The sequence below is a fragment of the Patella vulgata genome, chromosome 2 (genome assembly GCF_932274485.2).
Source record: "Patella vulgata chromosome 2, xgPatVulg1.2, whole genome shotgun sequence".
Taxonomy (NCBI): Eukaryota; Metazoa; Mollusca; class Gastropoda; family Patellidae; genus Patella; species Patella vulgata.
The window spans coordinates 52,372,837-52,400,750 of record NC_065880.2 but is presented as its reverse complement, the minus strand read 5'-3'; the positions used below and the strand labels follow the sequence as shown (position 1 = coordinate 52,400,750).

Genomic DNA, 27,914 nt, shown 5'->3' with positions numbered 1-27,914 from the left:
CGGTACCCGGTACTGAAAGTGATTATTTAACATCTATTAGGAAAACAAAATCAAAATATCAATGGTATCAATTATAATCTCCTGGCTTGGATTCAAACATATTCAAAAGAGACCCATCAAATTTTTGTAGTGGTGCTGACCTGATTTGAACATACAGTATCCCCTGTACATGTATATCGTTGGATTAGGATGCCAAATGTTTACAAAATTTCATTTAATCATATCTTTCTAAATACTGAAACGAAGTACATCATTTTTATACACCCACATGTGAACACTCTACAGACTACATTTATCATCTGATTGTTTTGAAATTGATATATGTTGTTTGCATTAGTGAGATGAAGAAGCCTATTGAATTTCAGCAATTTCCGTTAATTACATCTAGAGTTATGGCCCTTGTTTCACCTTGTTGCACCTAGTGAACGCTCTATCGACAAAAGTAGTTATCAACAGATCTGTATGAAATTTATAAGCATCATTTAAATTAGTAAAACAAAGAATCCTATTGAATTTCAGCAATTTCCGTTAATTACATCTAGAGTTATGGCCCTTGTTTCACTTTGTTGCATCTTGTGAACACTCTAACGACAAAAGTTATCAACCGATCTGTATGAAATTTAAATGCATCATTTAAATTAGTAAAACAAAGAATTCTATAGAATTTCAGCAATTTCCGTTAATTACGCCGTGAGTTATGGCCCTTGTTTTACTTTGTTGTACCTTGTGAATGCTCTGACGACAAAAGTTATTATCTGATCTGTATGAAATTTATATGTATGGTTTAAATTAGTAAAACGAACAAGCCTATTGAATTTCAGCAAATTTCCGTTAATTACATCTAGAGTTATGGCCCTTGTTTCACTTTGTTGAATCTTGTGAACGCTCGAACGACAAAAGTTATCACCCAATCTGTATGAAATTCATATGCATCATTTAAATTAGTGAAAGGAAGAAGCCTATTGAATGTAAGCAATTTCCATCAATTACTTCTAGAGTTATGGCCCTTGTTTTACGTTGTTGAACCTTGTGAACATTCGAACGACAAAAGCTATCATCCGATCTGTATGGAATTTATATGCATTATTTGAATTAGTAAAATTAAAAAGCCTGTCGAATTTCAACAATTTCTGTAGATTACTTCCAATGTTATGGCCCTTATTTTAGTTTTTAGAACCTTGCATTCCCTCAAACGACGAAAATTATAATGTCATCTGTATGAAATTGTCTATTAAATGCCCCTAATTACCTAAATATGTGACAACCCTTGTCGAACGCTCTGACGATTTAGCTGCTGTGGGCGTATGTTTTGTTGCCTGGCAACCTATCTTTTGAATTGATATTCCTTTTAAAGATCCAACTTCCACTGTATTATATGTTGCAATGTATTATGAATCACTCAAATGACTATCAGAGGCTTTAAAATAAATTCACTCCAAACTTGTGTAGCCATGAATGATTGTTCTATACCGGTACTGAGACACAATACAAATGCACCACTGATTAGACCGGAAGTGCTAGCAAGGCATAATGTTGCTGAAATGTAATTTTTGACACAATTGTAGGATAGAGATTAACCAACACAAGAAAAAAAAAACTAACACAGAATGCCATAACTTTACTGTCAGTAACATGCTAGTTCACCCCAAGAAGCCACACACACCATGCAACTTTACTGCACAGGGAAATAAGCCTCTGAATGGTTGCTTATGGGATTCTTCTTCACTCTCACTGCATTGCTGCTTCCAGTGGTTAATGAAATAACACTCTATCGGTGCCAAACTTAGCATATATCGTAGTAGAATTGTTGGAGTTGTTCTGACTCTAGCTTTTTTAAAAGCCAGATTTTTATATGCCCTCATGTCTTCCGTCTGTCAACAACTGGCTTGTTAACATGATAGAGTCTACAGTTTTGAACAGATTTTGTGTCGAATTTGGATGCACGGGTGGACAAACTCGATCAATATTCAGCGTTCCATAAGCTTCAGTGCTGGAGTTCACCCACCCCCTCCCCAGAGGCTACAGATTATAACAGATTTTTTTTTTCAAATTTGAATTTGATGTGATGCATTGGGATAGGAGAGGACGGGCCCTATCGATTTTCAGCATTCTAAGACTTTCTGTTCCAGAGGTATGTTACATACGTATGTGTCCAGAAAAGCTTACATGAACACGATAAGGATTAGATTTCTTGAAGGGATCCTTATCAAATTTGATCAAGTTTTCAATTTGGATAAACTGCTATGTTTTTGAGACATAGCTGCTGAAAAAATATTGTGTGCATAGGACAAGGGTGGCAAAGGTGGAGAAAATGAGTTTTAAGCCAAGTACATGTATACCTAAACTTGTAAGAAGGATGTATTATTTCCAGTGTTGTACTTTATGGACTAGCCTACCTATTTGGGATATTGGGAGAATATTCACAGAGTCATTGCCGTTGTCTTGCTGTTCTTTCAACAAGTATCTACTGTGATGTGTAAAAAATCACTTGAGACACCTCCAATGGGTCCTTTAGTGAAATAGTGAGTGTATGTTGTGTTTGCAATGGTAACTTATAAAAAATGATTTTGATTTTTACCAATAAGATGCTTCATTGTAACAATAGTGTTTCTCATAAATAAACTTGATGGTTTGTGAAAGAAATAGTTAATTTTGACTGAAGAATTATGATTTAATAAGGGAAAAACAAGGAGTGGAACCCATTAGAAGGAGATGTTGGTAATACCAAAGTTATGCGTAGCATATCACTGACAGATAACATGGTTTCTTGCATTTATTTGAATGGAAGAGCCAGTAAAGGTGGTTGCTGACAGGAATAGGCCAACATGTGGGAGGAATAACATTAGTCATATTGTAAGAATGTCTTTACTATTTATAGAAGGTAGCGTCTGTGTTTATGTAGAATGGTACTCTAGGATATACTACTGTTTCCTAGTATCATAATTCTTGTGGATTATTTGGCTAAAATAGAACATTAACTGTTGGATGTATAGTGACTGAATGGATGTAGATTTAAGAAACAATTGACAACTTTTTAAGAAGTAAGGTATACAAAAAAATTAACAACTTCTATTTTAAATACAGGTATAATTTGGTTATGGTATGTCAAAACATGTAAATGGGGATAATACATGTAAGAAGGATATTGGTTTTTATTTATGCAAAAGGCTTACGACTGATACAACCACAAGCTTATACTGTACATACATTCTTAATGGATGTCTCAGATATTAGTCAAATTTCTTAGTTCTATACTCAAATAAATAAACATATCTGTGTTTAAGTTTAAAGTTAAACATCATCAAAGATGTTTAAGAGTATTAATCAAATAAAATAAGTTTATAAACTTTTAATCATGATATTCACAGTACAGTGCTTATTCATTCTTTGGACTTTAAGAACAACTCATGGTCATGTTCTATTTTGAGACAGAACATGCCCATAACTAGTGGTGGGGCAAGGGGGGCTGCTGCCTTTTCATTGGACGCAATACTAAGCCAATGATATGATATGTGCTCATATCAGTATGGGCGTCTCAAAGAGCCGAGTAACATTTGTGAGGCGCCTCACAATGAATCACACGATGATGGGGTGCCCAAAACGGCGTGATCTGTGGGGTTCCTTCCCTCAGTTGCAAACCCTATTTTCCCAAATTTTTTAGGGAGAGAGCAAGCACCCTAGACCCCACTCCAGAGGGAGGTGTGTCCACAGTGCCGTTTGCCGTGGATTGTCAAGTGTAGGTACATAGACGTCCCCAGAAGCCCCATTGGCACCCCCCAGAACCCCTTGCCCCCGGCCAACATTTTTGGCCTAGAAATTTCAATTCATGGTCATATTCTATTTTGAGACATAATCTTTATTTTATTTATCTATGTAGTGGTTGAAATAGTTATGTTTTATTTGAATGAAAATGGTTTATGTAATACAATAGAACTGCCATTTTGTATCTGTATAACATGTACAGGGTAATAATATAATAGACCTTTAGTAAATCTATAAATGTGTTGTGAAAGAGTTTAAAGTGTTTCTTGTTTACTTCCTGCAATGTAAACAGATCATTGAGGAAGTCTTTGCATTTCAAATGAAAATTTACGAAGAGGTACTTGACTGTTTTAAGCCCATGCATCAAAGAATTCAATTAGAATATGTGGACTGTTTCATTAACAGGAGACATAAGATCGGGTATGTAATTTTTTTCAGATGATTTTAAGCATGTACATGTCAGATTTATGTAAGACACCTGTGACAAAGAACACTGACAATAGAATAAAATAAAATGTTTCATTTGTATATGGCTGTCAAAATTATTTCATTTTTGTGGCTACAGTTAAAGCTGCCCATGTTAAAATTGAAATCTGAATCCTAATTTAGGCAGTAGCATACTAATCCTCAAATAGTTAAAAAAAAAACCATATCACCAAGGATAAATTCCTAATAATGGCTCTGTTCATGAAATCAGCATATTTCTACAAACGATGCAAAGGGTAAGACATATTTTATACAAATGTATTTGATCATATGTCATAGGTCATGTGGCACCTGTTTGGTGCAATCATTTATCAGAAGTAAAACTGCATTGCAGGAGAAGTTCATTGCAAAGGACATTTTTTCAGCATCATATATCTCCCCGGTGATGACATCATTTACTAAATGAACAGGCAAGCTACCCTACAAGTGTAGGTTATTGTGTACAGTGATTAGATCAATTTTATTGCATACAAATGGCCACGGGGAGCAGGATACAGTTACATAAATCACATTAGTACCATACATGTAAACAAAAAATGAAACAGTTCTTATACTGCCTTTTGACTTATTGCTGATGAATCATTACTTTTCTTAAAGTCAATGGTGCAACTCTATGAGATAGAAGCCCCTTAGGTCTTTTGTTTTATAGCAGTCTGAAATGACATGACTGAATTTGTCTGACAGTTTAACTGTTGTTTGTACTGACTATTTGTATAGACAGGTGTGATGCAGCAAGTTACAAATAAACTCTACTCTTATCTCTACAAGATGTTAGGATGGAAACACTGCACGTATTTACACTAACACTTGTACATTTCACACATCATAAAACTACAACTAGAGTAACCATGAGAAATTGTATCAAGTATCTTGGTTAGAGATTTTCAATTTTGAACAATATATTTCTCAGATTTGTTTTAATTCCATGGGGTAGGGGGTTGATGGGGATGAGGACTGCACCATCCCAAATATTTCTGGAAAAAAAACCCTGTTGATATTAGATGATACATTGTAATAACTGTGTCAGGGACTACCATTAGCTTCCTATGTTAATAGTCAGGCTATGACTATCATATTACATGTACTTACTGTATGCTCAACTCTAAAACACCATAACAATCTCCAAAACTACTACTCAAGCCATTTAAAAAAATGATAGTCTGAATGTTGCCAAGCATAACTATATGTAACTGTATAGCTTTGGTGGAGTGGGGAAGAGAAGGCCAATGAAATAATTGAGACACACATAATGAGACACTGTTATTTTTTTTGATATTTTGGGGGAGGATAAAGAAAACCTTCCTGCTCACATTTTTATATATATAATGGAAATGTGATTGGGGTGTTGTTGTACACTGTTAGATTTGATCCACTGATGTAAAGCCTATTTATATATGAATGTGGTCATTATGAGGTTGAAGTATGTGGCTTACAGAACCGTTTCATGTCATGGTCCAGTAAGTAGCCTACATACGTATAATGGGTAAAGCTTATTGGTAGTATACTGAGTCTTATTATATATGTTGTTAGTCAACCAGGGATTTAATTATAGTTATTATACCTACATACTATGGCTTGACAAATATTTGACATGGTTTTGTATCATATTTATCTGAAACTAGGTATTTCTACATCTTTGTGAGATTATATGCATGTGGTATTTGTTTTATCTATTTAGATATTGTGACATACATGTTGTAATGTACCTGTCTTTACCTATTTTACCTGTCATAGCTACATGACTTTAGTCATAAGATAAACAAAGGCTCATATATGTTCATTGTTTGTGGAAACTAAGTTTAGATATGAGCGAACCTACAGTTCAGTAGTGTATATTTTACATTTCTTACTTTATGTAAATGAATCTCTAGTTGATTATTAAAGTAAGTAATTTTGAATATCGTATTATACTGATATTTAACTTTTAATATTTATCATCAACTTCTGATATATTCTAATTAATGTACCATATAAACAATAAGAGCAGCTTACCTGTTACAAAATATTGAAAGAATCTGTAGTGATATCAATTCTAAGAGAAATTTGTGCTCACAAAAATATTGAGAGAGGGGTTATTATTTTGGAACTAACACAATGTACAATTAATTTTATAATTCGCTTGCACTTAACCGGGGGACTATAGCAGTAAGATGAAACCTGTGAGGTTGGGCAGACGTCCAGTATGGGATTGAAACCACTACTTGACTCAATCAGAGACCAAATGACCACTCGCCCCCCTTGCCCCTTTACATAAATTTGAGTATTCGCTTTGCTGGGTTTTCGTTATTCAATGTCAGTTAAAAATGAGGGCATGAAATCAATTGTTTTCCTCCTATAGGAAATATACATACATGTATTTATGCTACATGTAATACTTGAATTCAATGAAATCAACTACATGTAATATACAAAAGGTACTGCTAAAATAAAACATAACATGGTCATTCTCATGGTTGTAAATAAAAATAATACTGTCCTCCATACACAATACTCTGGTATATACATAATAATATGAATAATAAAATCAGCATTCCATGTAATCTAAGAGAACCACAATATGGTCATTCTTAAGGTTGTAAAGAATGATACTGTTCTCATACACAGTACTTACTATGTAATGGTGGTGTACATGTTTAATATTAATTTTTATGTGATATGAAATGAAAAGTGTTGTTGATACATTATACCTTCAAGAGAAATCTTTTGTATAAAGATATTATTATTTGATCAGAGACTATAAGGTCTAGTACAATATACATGTACATGTATAGATTTTTAAAAGGTTGCCATGATTCTCTTAACAAAGGTATTTTTAACTACCAGTACAAGCATTACACTTGAAATTCTCAACAATCTTTAATCAGTATAATTAATATATATTGTTTTATTATTTACCTTCCTAGTTTACCATTAACATTTCAAGTTACATAATTAAATGTACGGTACATAAAGAAACACAGTGATGAATATAGATGTCTCTACAGATTGTGTTTTTTACTTTCGATTCCCCAGTTGTACGTGACAAGGAGTAGGGGGCGCCAGTCCAACCTAGTGCGTTTTCTCAGGGTCCTCTGGTTTCCTCCCACTGCAAAAGACCCCTATGTGCAAGCGAATTATTGAAATAAAATTGAACCATATGTTAGTCCGGAAATGACCTAATTTGTGTTGAGTGGAGTTAAACCCCATCTCTCTCTCTCTCTCTCTCTCTCTGGTGTTTTGTACTGAAATATTGAAAAGAACATTTGATACCATCTGCTAGGTAAAGCCTTGGTTAAATCATTATTAGAATATTTTTAAAAACCTCTAAAACATAGTAATTAGTCATTTCAATTTAATTGGTAGTGATTGGTATTATTAAACCAATCATGTTCAAAATAGTAAACAGTTAAAATCTGTATGTGAAATCTTGACCTACATGATGTATGGTTATATGCTTCTTTAAATGACTTTTGCATTGTTTATTTTGTCTGATTAATTATCTTATCAACTGAATATAAAGTACCATTATATTGAATAACATAACAGGATGTAATCACATGGGTTTGAGCATTAAGGTAATTGACTGAGGAAGTATATTACCAGTAAATACATGTAGTAATGTATACCTGAGAAAAAAATGGATCTAAGGTGAATTTATGGCAGCAAGTTATATGTTGATCTGTAATTAAACAAATATTATAATTCATGATATCTTTATAATGGATGTTTTGTAAATGTACCATGGTATTTTTTGGACTTTAAATCACAGTGAAATACATGTATTTGTGAACATATTGGCTTAGTAGGTGTTTATTTCAACCTTCTAGTAATTAATTTTTAACAGTTGTCAATCAATTAAAGATGCATCATGTAAGAGCTAAATCTGCCTATTACAGGGCTTTATTTTGGCTTCAAATAATTGTATAAACTATTATTTAGGTATTTATTCACATAACAAGCCTATAATCAACTCTTTGTACCATGGAAGGCAGAGATTTAAATGAATTGAAGCATGATCATCATTTAATGATCTAATTTAAAAATGATGGACAAGGTTTAGTCACAAATAATTGCTACTGGTAATAAATAATCTATGCCACATCTTGTCAAAACTTCAACCAGTGATAACTTGGCTTAGAATACTTTGACATTTTTTTTCAATATATTCATTTTGTATTATCTATTTTTGAACTATTACAGCAAGAAGGGCCATTTTTTTCCCAATCTAAATCTTACATAATGCATCTTTAAGTAAATATAATAATAGAAATGTGTTTTTGTCTGAAGTCCATTTCTAAAGTGTTATTTTAGAAAAAACAAGGTGGGATTTAGGGGATAATAGCAGCTAACTGGTCATGGTTAATGTTGCAAATCTCTATGACTGAAACGTTGATTCATGTACTTCGTAGTAGGGGTATACATGTATACATATTTATATTCTTCCAAACGTACATTTTTTCTTGGAATTTCTTTTATTAAACTTATTTATGTATGCATATTTTTTGTTTATTTTCTTCCTATTTCTTCGAAATACAATTCTGGAAGAAAGGTACAAAATATAGATAGACCATTGGTCTGATCGGTGAGCAGTCCAGAAATGTACCCATCAGTTTTTAAGTTGGGTACATTTTCTTTCTTACTGGTTCCAGAATTTAATCATGATGTACCTTTCTTTCCTTGATAAATATCCGTGCAAAAAAACAAAAAATATACGCCTGCCACACCTTTAATAATGTTTATAGTAAATATGACGTTTTTATATTCCAGTGATATAAGGAGATATTAAAGATGTTGGAACAGATATTGAAGGATATGTACATAGAACCAGCTCTATTGAATGAGCTTAATGAAGACCAAAAACAGCAACTATTTATAAAATTACGAGAGGTAGGTTTCCTTATATTGTATCAATACTTGTATTTGAATTTGTATGGCTGGGTCATCCATAAATATTATCATGTGTCAAAAATGAAAACACCTATGAACAAATTTAAATTCTGTATTGAAAGATACATATAATATATGCAATTAGCTTTTAAGATACATAAGCTTACATGTACATCAACAAACATTTCCAAAAATATAAAAAGGCAATTCAGATTTAAGATACAAACAAAGCAAAAGTCTACAGCAACTAGCAATAGAAGATTTTGTGTATTTCTCGTTGAAGTGAAGATAATGTAATTTTGATGGCAGATATGCTTGAAACTCATAACACCATTTCTACATGTATCTGAATAATGGGTCTATCTATCATTACAGGAACAGAAGAGACGATATAGAGAACATGAAAGGGAGTGGGAGGAAGCTGAAGCTAAAAATAAATTAAAACCTAAAAAATCGCCAAAACCTGGTAAGTACATGTATGCAATATGAAATCCAACTACACGTCAAAATTCCAGGGTGATTATAGTTCAACAGAAAAAGTGTGATGGTCAAACTAATGGGATCTTAATCTGTTAAATGGAATTTGGAATACATGTACATGGTATATCATTTTAAAAGATTTGACTCTTCTTCATTAGCCCAGTCGATGCAGAAGAGTAGGACGTTAATTCAACAAACATGCAAACCCCATTTCATTTAATTTCTTAAGATTTCAGTACAATGTATCAAAAGTATTTGTATGCAAAGTATTTGTAGCCAAATTGTATGGAAAGAAAGTTCCTCATTCTGATAGTTAATGTTACAAGATTTTAAGGAATCTAACAAAATTTGATAAAGCAGAAATGTTAAAGTATAAGTACAGAAAGCATTTAAATCTACATTTGAGGCTGGAGCAGCAAAATATTAAATAACAATCTGTTAGGATATACACCTGTTGTTTACGATATATTCGTAAATAAAAATGTGTTCATTTGCATTTTTCAAAAGACTTCCATTACAAATAAACAGCTATAAACAACCAGATGCCACAGAAACTGGCAAATTTTATGAATGAATAGAGTCAATGTATAGCACTTATTGATTTTATAATCAAACCATAAATCAATATTTAATATACAGTACAAGACTTATTTAATATACATGTACAGTACAAGACTACAAGTATATAGATACACATTGTAGAATTAACTTCTTTTATATCAAAATATTCAGATTTCTTTGAAATAACCCGGAGGCTCAATGCGGGAGGGTGTCCATCAAATGGGCACAAAACCAGACCCAACTTTTCTAGAGTAAAATTTTGCATAGAATATGATGCCGAGTGGTAATCAGTCCGCCGTTGGGGGCTTTTTCGAGATATTCGAGGTCAAATAAGGTCATTTGCACTGAAAGTGAATGCGCAGCTATTCTTGTATCGTGAAAACATGCTGAAAATGATCGAAAGTAATCAACCTTTCAATAAAAATGTTAACTTGCTAAATTTACCTTTGTTCTATGTGACCCAAGAGGCCAAAAGGTTAAATTTTCCGTTTTTGCACTAGGAAGTTTTAAAGCAATAAAATGTTGGCGAAAATATAAAAACTAAAGCGAAACCTGTTCTAAATTATAAAAGGAATATTTAAAACTTATCTTTAGGTGGTCTTAGCACCGTACATTTACTTTGGAACGTCGAAAAAGATCTTGCATGACAGAAACAAAACACTTCAAAACCCGTTTCAAAATATGTAAAAACTGCCAAATCGAAATCTCCAATTGAAAAGTTTCATGGTTGGACTCCAGCCTGCAGGCCGCTTGGATTTCCGGGAATCCCAATCTGGGAAAGCCGACATTAATCTGTGACCGGAAAACACGTATGAAATGACGTGATTAAAGGTTTGCAAATTTTTTATGAGTTTTCATAAATTTTGCCGGAACATTGACACAGATAAATCCAACGGATGCATTGCAAATAAAGCTCATGGGATATAAATGTCGTATTGGTAAATGTTACCGGGGAAAAGTTTGGCAGACTTTGTAACGCGGCCTGCAGGCTGGAGTTCAGCCATGAAACTATTCAATTGTTTTTTTCGCACAACTAGTTTCATTATGTATAGGAGTCATTGTGAAACTAAATCAGAGAGATTTTGATTTGACAGTTTTTACGTACTTTTGAAACAGGTTTTGAAGTGTTTTGGTTTTGTTATGCAAGATCCCAACGGTGGACTGATTACCACTTACCACTCGGCATCGTATTCTGCTCAAAATTTTACTTTAGAAAAGGTGGGTCTGGTTTTCTGCCCATTTGATGGACACCCCTCCGCACTGGGCCTCCAGACTAAAAGAAAATGACAGTACATGTAAATACCTCAACAGTTTACATTAAACTGCTGTTAGGTTTTATTCTAGGGTTGTCATATATTTTGTAACGCTCTTCCATAGTAACATGAAAGATGAGGTAAAACTTCACAGCTTAAATATAGGTAACCATTGATATTATTTAATAGTTGATTTCGTGATAGAAAATCTGTCTCAATTGACATTAAAGGAAAAATATTACAGTAAGAAAAGTCTGTAGCTCAAAAACATATTACTGCAGTCCAAAGGATTTTTCATATCAATCACACACTACCCCTTATCTTATCACTTCTGTTTTAAAGGGATATATTGGGCAACCTTTGGTTATCGTGATTTCCTGACTATGGTCGAACTAACGGAATCCGAATTTCATTTAGTCTGGACCATAGTCTGAAAATACGGAACAATGCTATTGTGGCATGGTCGGAGTAGTTCCAAGAGGGCGGTGTTGATGAAACCAAAGTGTAGAATATTTAAAAAGAATCTATTTTTGTTAAGAATATGATTTTAGGAAATCTTGAATGAATTTTAAATGGTTGCTACCTCTATGATCAGATATTTTTGTCTCGTATGTTATGTCTGAATCTGTGTAAGTCTAAAAATTACGCATAATTTTAAAACTTGCGCTATGCAAAAAGTAAAGTCAAATTACAAGGAATTTTGTCATCTCTAAAATTAATTTGAGTCGTGCAAATTTAACTTCATGAAAGTATTATTTGTTTATTAAACTATATAACACAGCGATTCATTATCCTCCACAGAGAGATGTATAGACGACCTTCCTTGAGCTTAAGGTTATTTTTTAGGGTTATGGTCGAGGTCTAAAGCAGAGTAAAACGACATCACCATGTCTCTGGGGGCAGTCTGGGACTGTACAGCACTGTGGAAGCTTACAGCTAGTCCCTGATCCATTCACTTTATTTGAATTGTGCGTTTTTTTTGTTATTTCTGCGTAATAAAAAAATGTGGAAATGCACTGCTGTTTTTATTAGAGGTGACCAGTGTATGTTACTAACAGGCCAATTGCCTACACATGAACATAAACATAAACAGTTCATATGGGCGGCTTATCTGACGACCCCATTTCACTCGCAAAGAGATACACTGTCAAAAGTGAAAATGGACGTTTTTGATTTTTGTCTTAATAATGAGTAATTGCTCCACCAATCCTCAGATATTCAGCAATTCGTCGTGGCATGCTCCTAATAAACCGTCCAATCACGATTTGGGGCAATCTGACCCACTCCTGTTGCAGTGCCACGGCCAATTCTTGCAGTGTTGACATTTGACGTTGACGTCGCCGAACACATCTCCCGATCAAATCAAACACTAAATCAAAGATACGATAAATAGTAAATCTTATACAAGAACCGATAGGAAAGCAAACACGGATAGGATAAACCAGCAAGCGGCAGTTTTCATCAACCTATCCTTGAAGTGTCAAATTTGACAATGAACCCCTCCCACGTGTATGACGCTATTGCGTGTCAGTTGTTCTGTTGGGGCAATAAGTTCTTCATCTGTGAACATACTCTCAAAGCATGTCAAGTGTCCATGACTATTTATCATATCACAACCTGCATAGGTATTTGCATTTCATTATCCCCTAATTTTTTTGAAGAGTATATGTCATGTCCATATATTTGTTTTTGTGTAAATTATGTGTGGTGCAGTCCCCCTGAACTTACTATTTGAACAGACGATGATCCGAACCATCCGCTTTCGGTTTCTAGTTCCGACCACTAGTCGTGAAAAAACTGTAACCGAAGGTCATTTTTAGCGTTTTCCGATAGTTACTGCCAGCGTTATGGCCCTTGATCTCCTTGAAATATCTTGTTGATCCTCTAGAGGCTACAGTTAATATTCGACGTTAAATTTATACACAGTGTTTAATTGCGGTGATTTTCGGTAATTACTGCCAGAGTTATGGCCTTTGATCTCTTTGAAATATCTTGTTGACGCTTTATAGGTTAAAGTTAATATCTGATTTACCTTAAATTTATACATTTAAGGTCATGAGACAAAGAATCCTATTCATTTTCAACGATTTCCGATAATTACTGCTAGAGTTAAAGCCCTTAATCACTTTGATAAATCTTGTGGACGCTCTAGAGGCCAAAACTTCATTCATTCATTCATTCTAGAGACTAAAGTCAAAGTTAATATAAATTGTTTAAGGTCATGAGACAAACAATCGAAACAGATTCTAATGTTTTCTGATAATTACTTCTTGGGTTATTACTCGTAATCAGATTTTCATGTGTTGCAAATGTTCTCATTACAGACTGCCCGAACGACTTAGCTGCTGTGGGCGTATGTTTTGATGACTGGCAGCCTATCTTTCATATATTTGGTATTTAATAACTTCAAAGGCTATGATCCAAGATTTTTTCTTATCAAGATTAGAATTTATTAGAAATTGAGTGTAGGCCTAGTCGGATTTTAGGAAAATAAACAAAAAGAATTGTCATTATTGAGTACCTTTGGATACAATCAGTTGAATTCATTTGTAGTTCAGAGTCTGTTTGAACATCAGACTGTTTTAACCGAACTTACAAAGATGCATTATTTAAGATTTAGATAAAGAGCTGACTGCTCTTGATACAATAGTTCAAAAATAGATAAAGAAAAATGAATATTGAAAATTCCAGTCAAATTACTTTATTCTTAGCAAAGCTATGAATGTGTGAATCTTGGATAAGAAATAACTGACAGAATTTATAGTCGCAATTGTCAAGTAGGCCCCTATACCACTGTCATGATAATAAGCAAAGTCTTGATTTCCAGTCCTTCAATCGGCAGTCTCTGTTGATTATGGGCTTGTCATGTTAATAATTGTCTAAATAATAACTGATAGAACATTTCATTTTGAAGCCAGAAAAAAAAAGACCTACAATAACAGGATAGGTTAATTGATACTTTTGACAAGGTCGATGGAAAGGTTAAATCCAGTATTTCTATACATGCAGAGACATAGACTTACACTGTCACATCAATATCTCATTCTACTTTATACTAACTAAAACAGGTTTACTTCCAACTGTCATATTCTTTCATTTCATCATAGCTGACATTAAAGGTCAATTTTGAAATATACAGCCCTCCTGGGTACATTTTGTGAATTGTCAATTGACCTAATTTTTATATTTAGTTTTTGAGGATAAATGATAAATAAAAGAAACGTGGAATAAATAGATACTATCATTCAGATTGTTTGTAGCAATTGATTAATACATTATGTAAATGCAATTGTAGATTTATAAAGCTAAAATGTTACCACAATGACAAGATTGTCATTTATACATCAGGTTTCAATATGGTCACCTGACATAATTATGTACACACTTTAAGTTCTACATATTTTCTGGCTTATTTAAATTGGTTTTAAATTTACCAATAAAACATGAGTGCCTTTATTTTTTTTAATCCACTTGTCTTTAGTAGCCTGATTGGTGCCCAACAGTAGGATGTTAACCATGGTTACATTTCATTTTAAATGCAAGTTTAATTTTTGATGATAATATTGTTTCATCTGAATATTAGAGAAATTAGAGTTCCAGCAAAACCTGATACTACTTTTATGCTTGAATATGTCAACGTAACACAGGGTACTACATGTACATACTATTACATTAATCTCTGACTTTGTATTGATGGACATGATTTTGTTTTTGCCTTTATTTATACTTATGTATTTTATAGGTAAAGCTGTTAAAACAGTCAAATTTTTAACTGGTAAAGATAACAGGGAATGGGTATGGGTCATGGGTGAACATCCAAACGACCAGTCTATAGAGCATATTTTACAGAAAGAAGCTCAAGAAAAAGCTGTACAACAGGCAGACAAAGAAGCAGAAGAATTACGGTATATATTCCTACTATTATTACCTATATGATCAACTTGTGTATGTATCATCAATTGAACCTAATTTTAGATGCATGAGATGCTTGCCAATTACCTGTCCCATTAATCAAAATATCAGTTTATTTGTAAAGCCTAATTCATTCTAATAACCTTTTACCCTCAGGTGTGGGAAATCACTCTACTGGTATTTAGTTTTTATTTTTCTTTATTCTGAATTCATGGTTTCTTTCTAATGGATTGGATTTGACTTTTTGCGGGAAATTTTTCTTTTTGTGTGTGGTTTGTGGTCACTAACCATATCACTATGACATTTTGAGGAATCTTAAGTTTAGAAATCGATAAGATTATTTTGTCTAATATTGTAATTAAACATCAACAACACAGGAATATATCTAACAAAAAAAGCACCATGCCACTCTGCCTTTCCTAACAAAAACTAGAGAATTATAGAATCTGGTTGGCTTTTTATAAACAAATTTTGGTTTCTATGTGGGTAAAAAAATACAAGCCATTGACTTGGTATCTACTATATTTATATAATTCAAGTGTAGATGATGTAAATAGATTTTAATAATCTTTCAAAGAGGCAAAATTACTTTTACCAAGACATCAGGGGCTTAGGCTACTGCATTTAAGGTGTGGTACATCAAGTAACCAATGGTTCCCAAGATATTTGTTGCTCTATTGCTCCTTGTAAAAAAAAATAATTTCTCAGTAAATGGGGCATATTATCAAGTTATCCATTTTATGAACAATCTTGTATAAACATTTAATATCACCTTAGATATAAACTTCACAACCCATATAATAAGTTACTTTCTGTGTGGCATATAATTGTAACTAGAAAAAATAGGATGCTATAACACATTCTAGTCATATCATGAATTTCAAATTATTTTGACTCAAGATAGAATTTATTTATTATCTCTTAATCTAATATGGATAGTCAAATCAAAATAAATATTAGTTTACCTTGTGTCGGTAACAGTTGACAAAGTAAGTTTGCCTCTTTAACAAATATACTAACAAAAGTATGATCCTGACATTATCAAACCTTGATAGTTTACATGATGAAAAAAAAATATGGTCTACATCTATATAAGATTGGTATAGACAATTGTATGTCAATGAAGATTGTATTTAAGTGTTAGACTATAAATATAACAGTTATTGTGTAGTTTTTTGAGACAAATATTCAGTTAGTGTAGAGAGTTATTCAGTTCATATCTCTAAATGTAATTAGTAAGTTTTTTTTACCTAAGGCTAAAGCCATAAAGTGTAAGACTAAAAATTGACTGAAAAGACTTATGCATTAATGTCTCTTGCAGGGCATTTCTTAATAAAACTCCCCTAAAACCAATCAATCAGTCACATATTTTTGTACTTTCTGTGAAAAAAGATGATAAAATTATATAAGAATATTGCTGAAACTTCTAAGAATCTGTTCTCTGTCCGAACACACATTTCAAACATTTTATACTATACAACTCAATAGAATTTATACGTATACACACTTTTACAACATAAGACCCCTGTGCTAGATACCCATGTGGTATCCAGTCAGTCGCATCAAAGCATTTTTTGAAACAACACTGAGAATCTTTGCCTAGTATTGAAAGGTCAATTCAGTAGCTAAAATGCTAGGGTATGAGTGTTTTCAAAGAAATTAAAATAGATTTCCATAATATTATTTTATTTCATTGAACACTTAAAACACAATGTGGGTTTGAACATTTTTCAAGACAAATTTATTTATTATAGTGCACATGACAGTCTGCAGATTAATTTGCATGAGATTGAATTAAGGAAAGCTGGACCCTGTTTCTCGAAATCTTAATGAAAGATAAAATCCAAATTTTAGTAGATACTTCAATTTTGATTGGCTAAGCACTAAAATCAATCTAATATTATCCAATCAAATTACTAAAATTTGGATTTTATCTAAGTTAAAATTTTGTGAAACAGACCCCAGGTTGCTAAACAATAATTCTTTGATCATTCTCAGAATGTTATCATTGAACCATTAAAACATGCATTTGGACAAAATTTATTACAAATTGAGAGCTTTGTGTAAGCATTTTAAAAAATGGCCATTTTGTGTATTGGAGATTTTGTGCAAATTATTATATCTTATTAAATCATAGTGATAACAGTACATTTAGTGGACCCTTTATATGGCTAATATAGACTTAGTGATCTTCATACTGCATGTTAAAAAGCTTATACAACTTGCTTGCATGTACCAATGCATGGTTGCAGGAAAAAAGAAGAGTTAGAATTAAGGAGACAATATGAAGAAGAAAAGAGGCGATTGGAAAAACATAAAGCTGAAAAAGAAGCTGAAATACGGTCAGTAGATAAACTTTAGTTTCAATCAGGAGGGAAAATATTTTCTCGTTCATACAATTTTAGGCCAATATGTACCGCTAGATTTTTAATTTTGTTTGCGTTGTAGAGCTTTTATTTTAGTAGTATCATTTGCATGTCTTCAAAACCTTTCCTTTTTTGAGTTTTATTCCAGTTGATTAAAAAAAATAAATGTTAATTTGTTTTCACTTAGCGACCTGACAGAAAGGCAAGTATTAGAGAGCCAGAGGCATATTATAATATTATGTCTCAGATTACAGCATAATAAGGATGTTTTTGATTAAATGTGTGTTTGCATGATTAGCATGTCTAATAAACACTGATTATATGATTGGTTTTGTGTCTCCCCACTAGTGTTACTAACATAATGAAATTAATAGTATTACAACATGAGCATGTCCTTAATTACAGCTCAAAAAATCTAATATTATCTACTTGATAAAGTAAGATTAATTTCTCTCTATTTAACTATCGGGATCGTGGTGGTTCAGTGAGTAAGATGTTGGCTCGCTACCCTAGAGGTCCTGTGTTTGATCCCAGTGTTGGCCGAGAAAGTTCATCTGGATTTTCTAGCGTGGTTCCCACTTGTCAGTGGTGCAGGACAGAGGGCCAGACAAGAAAAATGTATAGCCGTTTGGATGAGACGCAAAACCAAGGTCCCGTGAATACATTGGCATGCACGTAAAAGAATTCTTGGCGGTTGGAATTAGAGATAACAGTAGGCCATAGAACCACTGTCTGCGCAAAATTTCCGTCATAGTACACTGTATGGCGTATTCTCATCTTCATTAGCCCTGTCGGTGCAGAACTGGAGGATGTTAAACCCCATTTCATTTCATTTTTGTTTAACTCTAAATAAAGAGTTCTCAGGATCATTTAAGATGTTTTGCATATTGACAAATACATTACATTTTACTACAGAAATTTTTGTATATACTTATGATTTTCAGATCTAAACTTCCTGTTTTCTGGGATTTAGGTGGAATAAGTTACTTTAGCAATAATATCCCAGATTTTTTTTAGTTTTATTATGAAATTGCTGTCAGGATATCATTTGGAAATGAAATAAAATGATATAATCCATTTATTGGTGTAAGTATTATAAAAAAATTTATTTGTTAATTTACAAATACGCTGTTGATACATACGTTTACATTTAACAGGCGTAAAAGAGAGGAGGCTGAATTGTACCAAACATTAAAAGAAGCGAGATTAGAGGCTGAAAGATTAGAAAAAGAGAAGAAAAAAACTGAAGAGGAAGAAAAAAAGAAATTACAACAATTACAAGTAAGAATTGGATAATGTTTTGTTTAGAACTATGAATCTATCTTATCATTTGTCACTAATTATCATGTCAATATTGTTGATTGGACATTAATTTGTCCAAAACACTGCCAGTCTTACTGCCACCTGGAGGGTTAGATGGCCGAATGGTTAGTGCGTGTACGTTGTATCATAAGATCTATTACTGAGTCAACTGGCGTGGTTTCGATTCACCGGTTGTACCTGACAAGGAGTAGGGTTGCCTGTCCAACCTCGTGGATTTTCTCTGGGTCCTCCGGTTTCCTTCCACTGCTAAAGACCCCTACGCACAAGCAAACTTTGAAATAAAATTGAACAGTATGTTAGTGCCGAAATGACCTAGTTTGTGTCTAGTGGACGTTAAACCCCATTTCTTTCTCTCTCTCTTATTGCCACCATACCATCCTCATGATGACAAAGCTTTTTGTGTGGCCATGTTACCTTGCTTGCTAAACTATATTTTAAATTCTTTACATGAACTAATTTAAAATAAAATATTTTCAACAGGATATTCAAGAAAGAAATCGCAAAAAATCTGTGGAAAGGGCTGATACATACAAAAATAGAAGAAGTACAGAAATTTATTCCAAGTGGAAAGAAAATCGAGAGATGTTTGAGAGAATGGCTATAGAGAGTAACAAAGAAGTAGAAAAATCATGGAAAGAACAAGGTTAGCTCATATATTCAATTTAGATATCAGATTAAACGTATATCATGCCCCTCATGTCTGCTTGATGTCCTTGGATTTATATTATATTGGTTGTTGAATGTAGTACAGTCCTCTATCACCTATTAGAGCTGAGCTTGTTTTTCAGAAGCTACCAGTAAATGTATAATATTTGAGTTTAAGAGAAACTATTTGCAGCACAAACATCAATAAAGCATACCCTGCTTGATGTTTCATATGTTTACTTTTGATTAGAGGGTGGCCTAGGGATTATTGGCAATCGGCAGAGTTACATCATGTAACTTACATGTAAAATGGATCTGAGAGAAGTGGCTCAGTTTGGACCTATTTAAGAAGTTTGCAACCTGCCACCCCATGAAGTTCAACCTTGAGTGGCGTTTTGCGATAGAGCACATTTGATCATATTGCCTAATATACAGATATTGCACTCATGCTATCGCACTCGTCCAATATCAATATATTACTTAATGTCTCGCACTCGACCATTAAACTACACATAGTTATTGTTAATCTACCTTTATTTGTACAGAAAAGAAAGCTAAAGAAGCTGAACAAAAAAGAAGAGAGATGGCTAGACAAGCTAGAAAAGAGTGTATAGAATCGTTAAAACGTGTTAATAATAAAATACATGCTACCAATGCATTCAAGGTGGCAGGTAGACTACCTCCAGACGTAAAACCTCCACTTCCACCAAAGTATGTATCAATTAGTCTCCTGTTTTAAGGGGTTGAACCAGTGATGGGATTTCAAAATTTTTCTTGTCGGACATTTTACCGAAAATAAAGGGGCATAACTCTTATCGTTATTTAAGCAGACGAATTAAAAGTCACATGTCAAAATATTCAAATCCCGTACGTAATAAAAATAGGTGAACCTCGCTATTTTTCATATTTAATTCCCGTACAGTATTCAATTCATACCACAATTAAAAACCACATGTCAACAAAATATTCAAATCCCGTACGTAATAAAAATAGGTGACCTCGCTATTTTTCACACTTAATTCACGTACGGCATTCACATTTATGTCAGTAAATGTCCTACAAAATTAAGCATTTTCGTAATATGTTGAATGAAAGCTTGTCGATCCTGCTTCGGCATCAAATTCACAACCATAATATTCCTTTAGAATTACGTGTCTTCGTTTATACGGCAGCAAATGAATGCAGAACTTCCGAAATAGTTAAATCACTTGTAAACAGGCATAGCTAACTTCAGCGAATAACACTCTTTCATAGTCACGACAGAGTGACAGGCATCATAGGCAACACAGCAGAATGATTGACATGCTTCTTAATTCCCGCCTGCAAATACGTTAGAATTTCTGCTCAAATAGCTATTGGTAGCTCCTCCCCTTTTTGTTATTTTGCTGGGTGCGTACTAGTCTCGGTCACCCAGAAACTCCTAGTCTTCAACATATTCGTAGAATATTTTTCTGGATAATAGAGACTAATAGCCTACGTGACACATCACACGGCTTCATAGTAAGCACTGCCTAATAATATGTTAAGCAATATTCGTGCCGTGCTCGAGATCAAGGGAAAGTGCCACTGTGGATGAGAATTTCTATATGGATTCTTAAAAGACGTAAAAGATATCGTAGACAAAATGACTGTCCATTGATTTAGGGTGTTATTTACTCTTACGATATGTGACATCTATGATTAGTTTATCATAGATGATGTCGGCTCACATCAATGCGATTAAGATGCCCGACAAATGAGAAACCACGAGGTAAACAGGTGGATTAAAATTATAATCATTCTTATTGAATTGATGAATAGTCCGACAAAAGGAAAGAAATGACTTCTGTTTAAGATTAGATTGATGAATTGTCCGACAAAGGATTAAGTCAGTCAATCAAGGCAGATTAAGTAGTTAAATCAAGGTAGGTTTATACTATAGACGGTATAACACGATAAATACGTTGATCACTTAATTACCTAATAAACCCAGCGTATTATCGACGATAATCGGGTTGAGTGGTAGTTATACACTCAGTAAACTATATTAATTTCGGAATTTTGAATATTATTCACCATGTCTTGGTGTCCGATTGGGCATATTCCCGGTCGGACAATTTTGGGCGTTTGGAAAAAAGATTCGGACAAGTCCGGAATATACGGGCAAAATCACATCACTGGGTTGAACTATTAACTAGGACCTCAAACTTGTCTAGTGTGACACCTCCATGGCTGACAAGGAAATTGTGTTTAGTCATTCCAATGGAATAAAATATGTATGTCCTGCGTAGAAATTGGTAGTGCATGTGAATATCTCTTGGCAGTGAGAATTACACATGTAACCATAGAAGTGTCGACTATTGTAGTCAAGTCCATATTCGTGTTTAAGTTACAGCTAAATTTACATGAGCACATTTCTGTCGCAAATCCACCATTTTCATGACACTGTTCTTGTCTAAAAGAAAATATGTGCCATACTTTTTTTTTGTAAAATGTATTTGGTAAAGTTTAGGGTTCTATATTAGTAATATTACAATGATACACTGGAAAATATAATTAAAATTCAATTATATTTGTAATCTAGAAGGTAATAATAGTACATGTTTGTTTTACAGAAGAAATGTTTTAAAAGATAAAAATGTTATTAGAAAAAGTAAGCACAGAACGGAGCCACTGCCACCAGATCGTCAATCAGTTGTAGAATGGTTTGTAAGTGAAGAAAAACCTAAAGGTGCTGGTATTGATCCAGATACTGGTAATGTAGCAGAATGGTTTCATGGTTAGTATAGTATTATATGGAGCATTATCCTTACTTGACATCTAAATTTAGAATTGATCTATCAAATTGTATTTAGTTTTGAAATGAAAAGTCTGGACCTTTTTGGAGATGACAGGAATATTAAAGAGGATCTGTCTTCCAAACCTTTTGAAACATAATAAATCTGCTTCTGAGGTAGACTGTTTAAACTTGGTGTAGATGTTCATTAGGTGAATGTCTTGACTGAGTTCAATGATTAACATTTCGAGCTAAAGCTAAGCAGAGCTAAGCAATTCGATTGGTCGATGCTTTGGGACAAGATAACTTTGGTTCTATGTGATCAAACTTAGTGAATAGTTGATAATCAGTTTGATTGCTTGATACTTTTGAAAAAAATAAATGTACTATTAATTAATATGTGTCATCTATTTATTTTGGGATATCGGCGGGGGAAATCAGCCTCACTGTTGGTTTGTTAATAAAATAAATATTTCAGGTATTATAAGTAGAACTGATGCAGAAAGATTATTAGAGAAGAAAGCTGTGGGATCTTTTATTGTACGAGTCAGTGAACGTGTGTGGGGTTATACTATATCTTATAAAGCTCAAGACAGATTAAAACATTTTTTAATAGATACATCAGAGGATGGATATCAGTTTTTTGGTGCTAATCAAGTTCAACATGAAACATTATCCGATTTAGTCAAATTTCATAAAGTAAGTCTTTAATAAGATAAACTGTATTTTGTTTATATTGTTGTATAATGTATTGATCTTCATATAATTGAAGTTTTATACCCTGAAACTAGTATACAACAAACAATTCTAATAAAGTACACAGATAAAATCATCAGTATTTAAACTATAATATGAAGCCATAAAGCAATGATAATAAGCAGAATAGTACTTTGGTAATAATGCTGTGTGACACTACGGGCTAGATGTGACTATCATTCGTCACTGCACTATAAAACAGTCTGTGACACTACGATCAGTTAGGAACTAACTTTGACTTCCACGTTGTGTATAAAACTATTTCCAATGATTAGTTGACTTTGGAACACTGTGTTTTTATACGTCCACATTTCTATTGCAGTCACCCCCGTGATATGAAGAAACCTATTTAATTTCAATAATTTCCCTTTATTACGTCTAGAGTTATGGCCCTTGTTTCACTTTGTTGAATCTTGTGAACTCTCTAATGCCAAAAGTTAACATTTGATCTTTGTGAAATTTATATGCAATATTTAAATTAGGGAAACGAAGAAGCCTATTTCAGCAATTTCTGTTTATTACTTCTAGAGTTATGGCCCTTGTTTCACTTTGTTTAACCTTGTGAACGCTCTAATACCAAAGGTTATCATCCTATCTTTCTGAAATTTATATGCATTATTTAAATTAGTGAAACTAAGAAGCCTATTGAATTTCAGCAATTTCCTTTTATTATGTCTAGAGTTATGGCCCTTGTTTCACTTTATTGAACCTTGTGAACGCTCTAATGCCAAAAGTTATCACCTGATTTTTGTGAAAATTATATGCATAATTTAAATTAGTGAAACGAAGAAGCCTATTGAATTTCAGCAATTTCACTTTGTTGCACCTTGGGAACTCTCTAACATCAAAAGTTATCTGCTGATATATATGAAATTTATATGCGTCATTTAAATTAGTAAAGAGAAAAATCCTATTGAATTTAAGCAATTTACAATAATTACTTCTAGAGTTATGGCCCTTGTTTCACTTTATTGAACCTTGTGAACGCTATAATGCCAAAAGTTATCACCTGATTTTTGTGAAAATTATATGCATGATTTAAATTAGTGAAACAAAGAAGCCTATTGAATTTCAGCAATTTCACTTTGTTGCACCTTGGGAACGCTCTAACATCAAAAGTTATCTGCTGATATATATGAAATTTATATGCGTCATTTAAATTAGTAAAGAGAAGAATCCTATTGAATTTAAGCAATTTACAATAATTACTTCTAGAGTTATGGCCCTTGTTTCACTTTGTTCAACCTTGTTAGTGCTCGATTGATGAAATTTATATGTATGAAATTTATATGCATCATTTAAATTTGTGAAACAGAGGTCTATTGAATTTCAGCAATTTCCGTCAATTATTTTTAGAGCTATGGGCCTTGTTTTACTTTGTGATCCTTGTGAACGTTTGAATGACAAAAGTGATCATCCGATCTGTGTGAAATTTATATGCATTATTTAAATTAGTAAAACGGAAAAATCTGTCAAATTTCAACAATTTCTGTAAACTACTACCAGAATTGAGGCCCTTGTTTCAATTTGTAGAACCTTGTGAACCCGCAAACGACAAAAATTAAAGGCCCCCAATTACCTACAAAGGAATAAATATGCGACAGCCCTTGTTGACCACTCGGACGATTTTGCTGCTGTGGGCATATGTTTTGTTGCCTTGTAACCTATCTTTGGGTAAGTGTTTCGTATGGGCACAGCTTTACGTCACACATTATTCTCTTTAATTGGACTAATCCGTGTACAAGATAACTGGACGATAGTACCCTACTTTCAGCAATTGATGGTGGCAGAAAATGTCTTGTGAGTTAGTCTAAGAAACATGAATCTTGCAAAATACCTACTTAGCCTATTTCTCGTTGTCACCCATATACATCAGTATATTAAACAAAGCACCTTTCCTACAACAGTACCTATATTTTATAATGGAAAAAATAACAATGAGGTACGTTTTGTTTAAGAGGGGCTCTTAAAGGGGCTTGAAATGTGTTTAATTGCTAAGAATCCAAATTTGGATAAATCTCTCCAAATTTGTTTCACAAACAAACAGTTATACATAGCCATATAATTCATAGAAATTTAAGGTGTATTTTATTGCTGGAAAGTTAAATATAGATTCTTATTGGGTTAAGAATCCTTTTTGTTCTATTCTTAAATATTTTCAAACCATCCACAAAGTATGTCGGCTCAGATTCAGATTTTAATACCTAGAAAAAAAACTGAATGTATTCTGAATCTGAGAAAAATCTTGATTCAAATTCACAGCAATGAGACATTTGTTCATGTATGGTGTTCGAAGATTAAAGGGAGATAATTATGGTAGGCTGCTATGAAGTTGGTTGATAAAGGGTTATATGTCCACTTGACACAAACTAGGTCATTTCAGGACTAACATCTGGTTCAATTTTATTTTAATAACTCGCTTGTGCGTAGGGGCCTTTAGCAGTGGGAGGAAACTGGAGGACCTGGAGAAAACCCACGAGGTTGGACAGTTGACTTTACTCCTTGTCATGTACAACCGGGGAATCAAAAAAACACTCCAGTTGAGTCAATGACAGACCTTATGATGCAGTGCCCACGCGCTAACCATTCAGCCATAAGATGGTTGATGAATTATTATATTTATTATTTATTGTATGTTACAGGAGACATCTATAACAGTTATTGGTGAGGAGAAATTATTACATCCTTGTGGTCAGATAGTAGAGCCTCCAGATCATTCTGAACTATTTCACAGTCGTATACAAATAACACCATTATAGCAGGAAAAGCCTGAAATTATACAAATATCATATCAGAGCTCAATAAATCTACATGATAATCACATGTAGCATAACACTGCATAGTATTTATACTTAGTCAACTCTTGTCTAGATTTAAAATACTTTTATATAGTATAATAGATTTGTAACACAAGATTAAGACCATATTTGCAATAAGAATTCATTTGACTGAATTTAAAATATTTACGACTAAGAGATGTGTTTAAAGATTTCTGGTGTAAAGATTATGTGATATTGACATAAGAAATAACCCATCAAATTGTATGCTTATCAATCATAGGTGAATATGACATATTTGTGTATCATTATGGTTCTAGTTTTCATATTTGTTACACATTTGATAGAATTTGTGTTATTTAAGATGCTTTAGATATATTACTCTAACATACCATGCATGATATCTCTATGTGAATTGTTTGATGGTAAATTCAAACAATTAATTGATCTGAACTGATCAACAAACACGTGCATGTCATTTTTTTCTGATCTTGTAGTACATTGTAATTAGGGTAAGCATTATAATTATACACTACATATTTACAATAACCAGCATTCTTCAGAGCATTAAATATTTTCCATTAGTTTTGTACATTTTATAAGACATAAATGTTTCATTTTGCATCCTAAGGCCCGTTTTCCATTCAGGTGTTTTTGCCTGTTACATGAAAATGGTCCCATTCTCCATGATCGTTAACTTTCTGGATTTTAATAAAGTTCATTTTTTGTTTTATTCTTAATTACCAAATTTGCTGCATCGATATATATTTTTCTTGTACCGTAATATTTGCAATAATTTTAATTTTAATATGTGTTTAGAAAGTTGTTCTATAAGTTGTTATAATAGCATTCTTTTCTGAAACTAATGCATTAATTGTATTTATCATGCTGCTGTGAATTTCAGTATTACAAATCGGGATGTCTGTTATGTAATATATGCATTGAATTTCCTTAATATAAATTTTGACTTGTTTTAAATTAGATTTAGCGGAAATTCCAAATAAATCCTAAATATGAGGAACAATTTGATTGGATGTTGATTAATTACAAGAGCTAATGATATTACCTGTATATAACAAGAAGAAAGTGAGCAAGAGAACAAATGAGTAGAACGCTTGTGTAGCTTATATTTTGTAAATAAATTAGCCATAATATGGATATTTATATCTCTCCTCAAACATTTTGCCATAGTGTTTCATGTCATATTTATAGAATTTTAAATAAAAATTTGTGACATTTGTTTTAAATCAAAATAAATTAATATATGTGTACATATAAGATAATTGTGCTTTAATGGCATTTTGTGCTTTAAAGAAATTTTTATTATTATTATTTTTTTTTTACTGTGATGTAATTATCATGATATAGTGCCCCAGTGTATCGGACAATTATGAATGCTTAAATTTTCTCCCAAGTAGCCCCATTCATGATCCAGCATGGTAGCCATCTTTGTGACATCACTATGTTAAACTAATTCAAGCTGTTGGATAACATATTCTGAAAATGATGTTGTCAGGCATGTGATGAAATATTTTGTCTTCTGTGATGAAATATTTGTTTTCTGTGATGAAATATTTTGTCTTCTATTAACTTGCGTGGTAATCAATTTGGGGATGTTTATTAATTTTCTGGAGCACTTATTATGTTTGGATGGATTTTAATTGCATCTACTTCTGACGATCTGAACAAACTTGTATTATATCATAATACAGATAAACTCTGTAGAAAATAAAACTATATATTTCAATAAATTATCTTTGAAATAAAACCTGAAAAAATCAATTCTTGTAGAGTTTCTTTGTTTTTTAATCCATAAATCAATGCTGTGAAGTTATCGTGTCACTAAATTGTTGCCAGCTGTGGGTTGACAGGCTTCAAATCATTCCTTGATTCATGCTATTCAATCCAATAAAATCTTATCATAGACAGCTTTAAACAAAGACAATCCCTTTGAAACAACAGATCAATTAAT

At 32.9% G+C, this 27,914-nt stretch overlaps 1 protein-coding gene across 6 annotated transcripts in view; it reads left to right on the top strand.

The window, feature by feature from the left end:
* The window catches only part of LOC126809804 (SH2 domain-containing protein 4B), a 35,556-nt gene extending 7,832 nt beyond the window's left edge, over positions 1-27,724 (top strand). The window contains exons 1-11 of one of the 6 annotated variants that reach the window (XM_050534592.2): positions 2,897-3,041; positions 8,995-9,114; positions 9,490-9,580; positions 15,151-15,313; positions 17,573-17,662; positions 18,844-18,967; positions 19,490-19,652; positions 20,200-20,365; positions 22,249-22,412; positions 22,888-23,108; positions 25,808-27,724. In XM_050534592.2, coding sequence (XP_050390549.2) covers positions 9,016-9,114; positions 9,490-9,580; positions 15,151-15,313; positions 17,573-17,662; positions 18,844-18,967; positions 19,490-19,652; positions 20,200-20,365; positions 22,249-22,412; positions 22,888-23,108; positions 25,808-25,924 — 1,398 coding nt within the window. In that variant the 5' untranslated portion in view covers positions 2,897-3,041; positions 8,995-9,015 and the 3' untranslated portion in view covers positions 25,925-27,724. Of the gene's footprint in view, positions 1-2,896; positions 3,047-4,043; positions 4,183-6,108; positions 6,132-8,994; positions 9,115-9,489; positions 9,581-15,150; positions 15,314-17,572; positions 17,663-18,843; positions 18,968-19,489; positions 19,653-20,199; positions 20,366-22,248; positions 22,413-22,887; positions 23,109-25,807 lie in introns of those variants that run through there. The other 5 variants (XM_050534593.2, XM_050534591.2, XM_050534594.2 and 2 more) reach the window with 5 other exon arrangements.
* Positions 27,725-27,914: the final 190 nt, after the last annotated feature.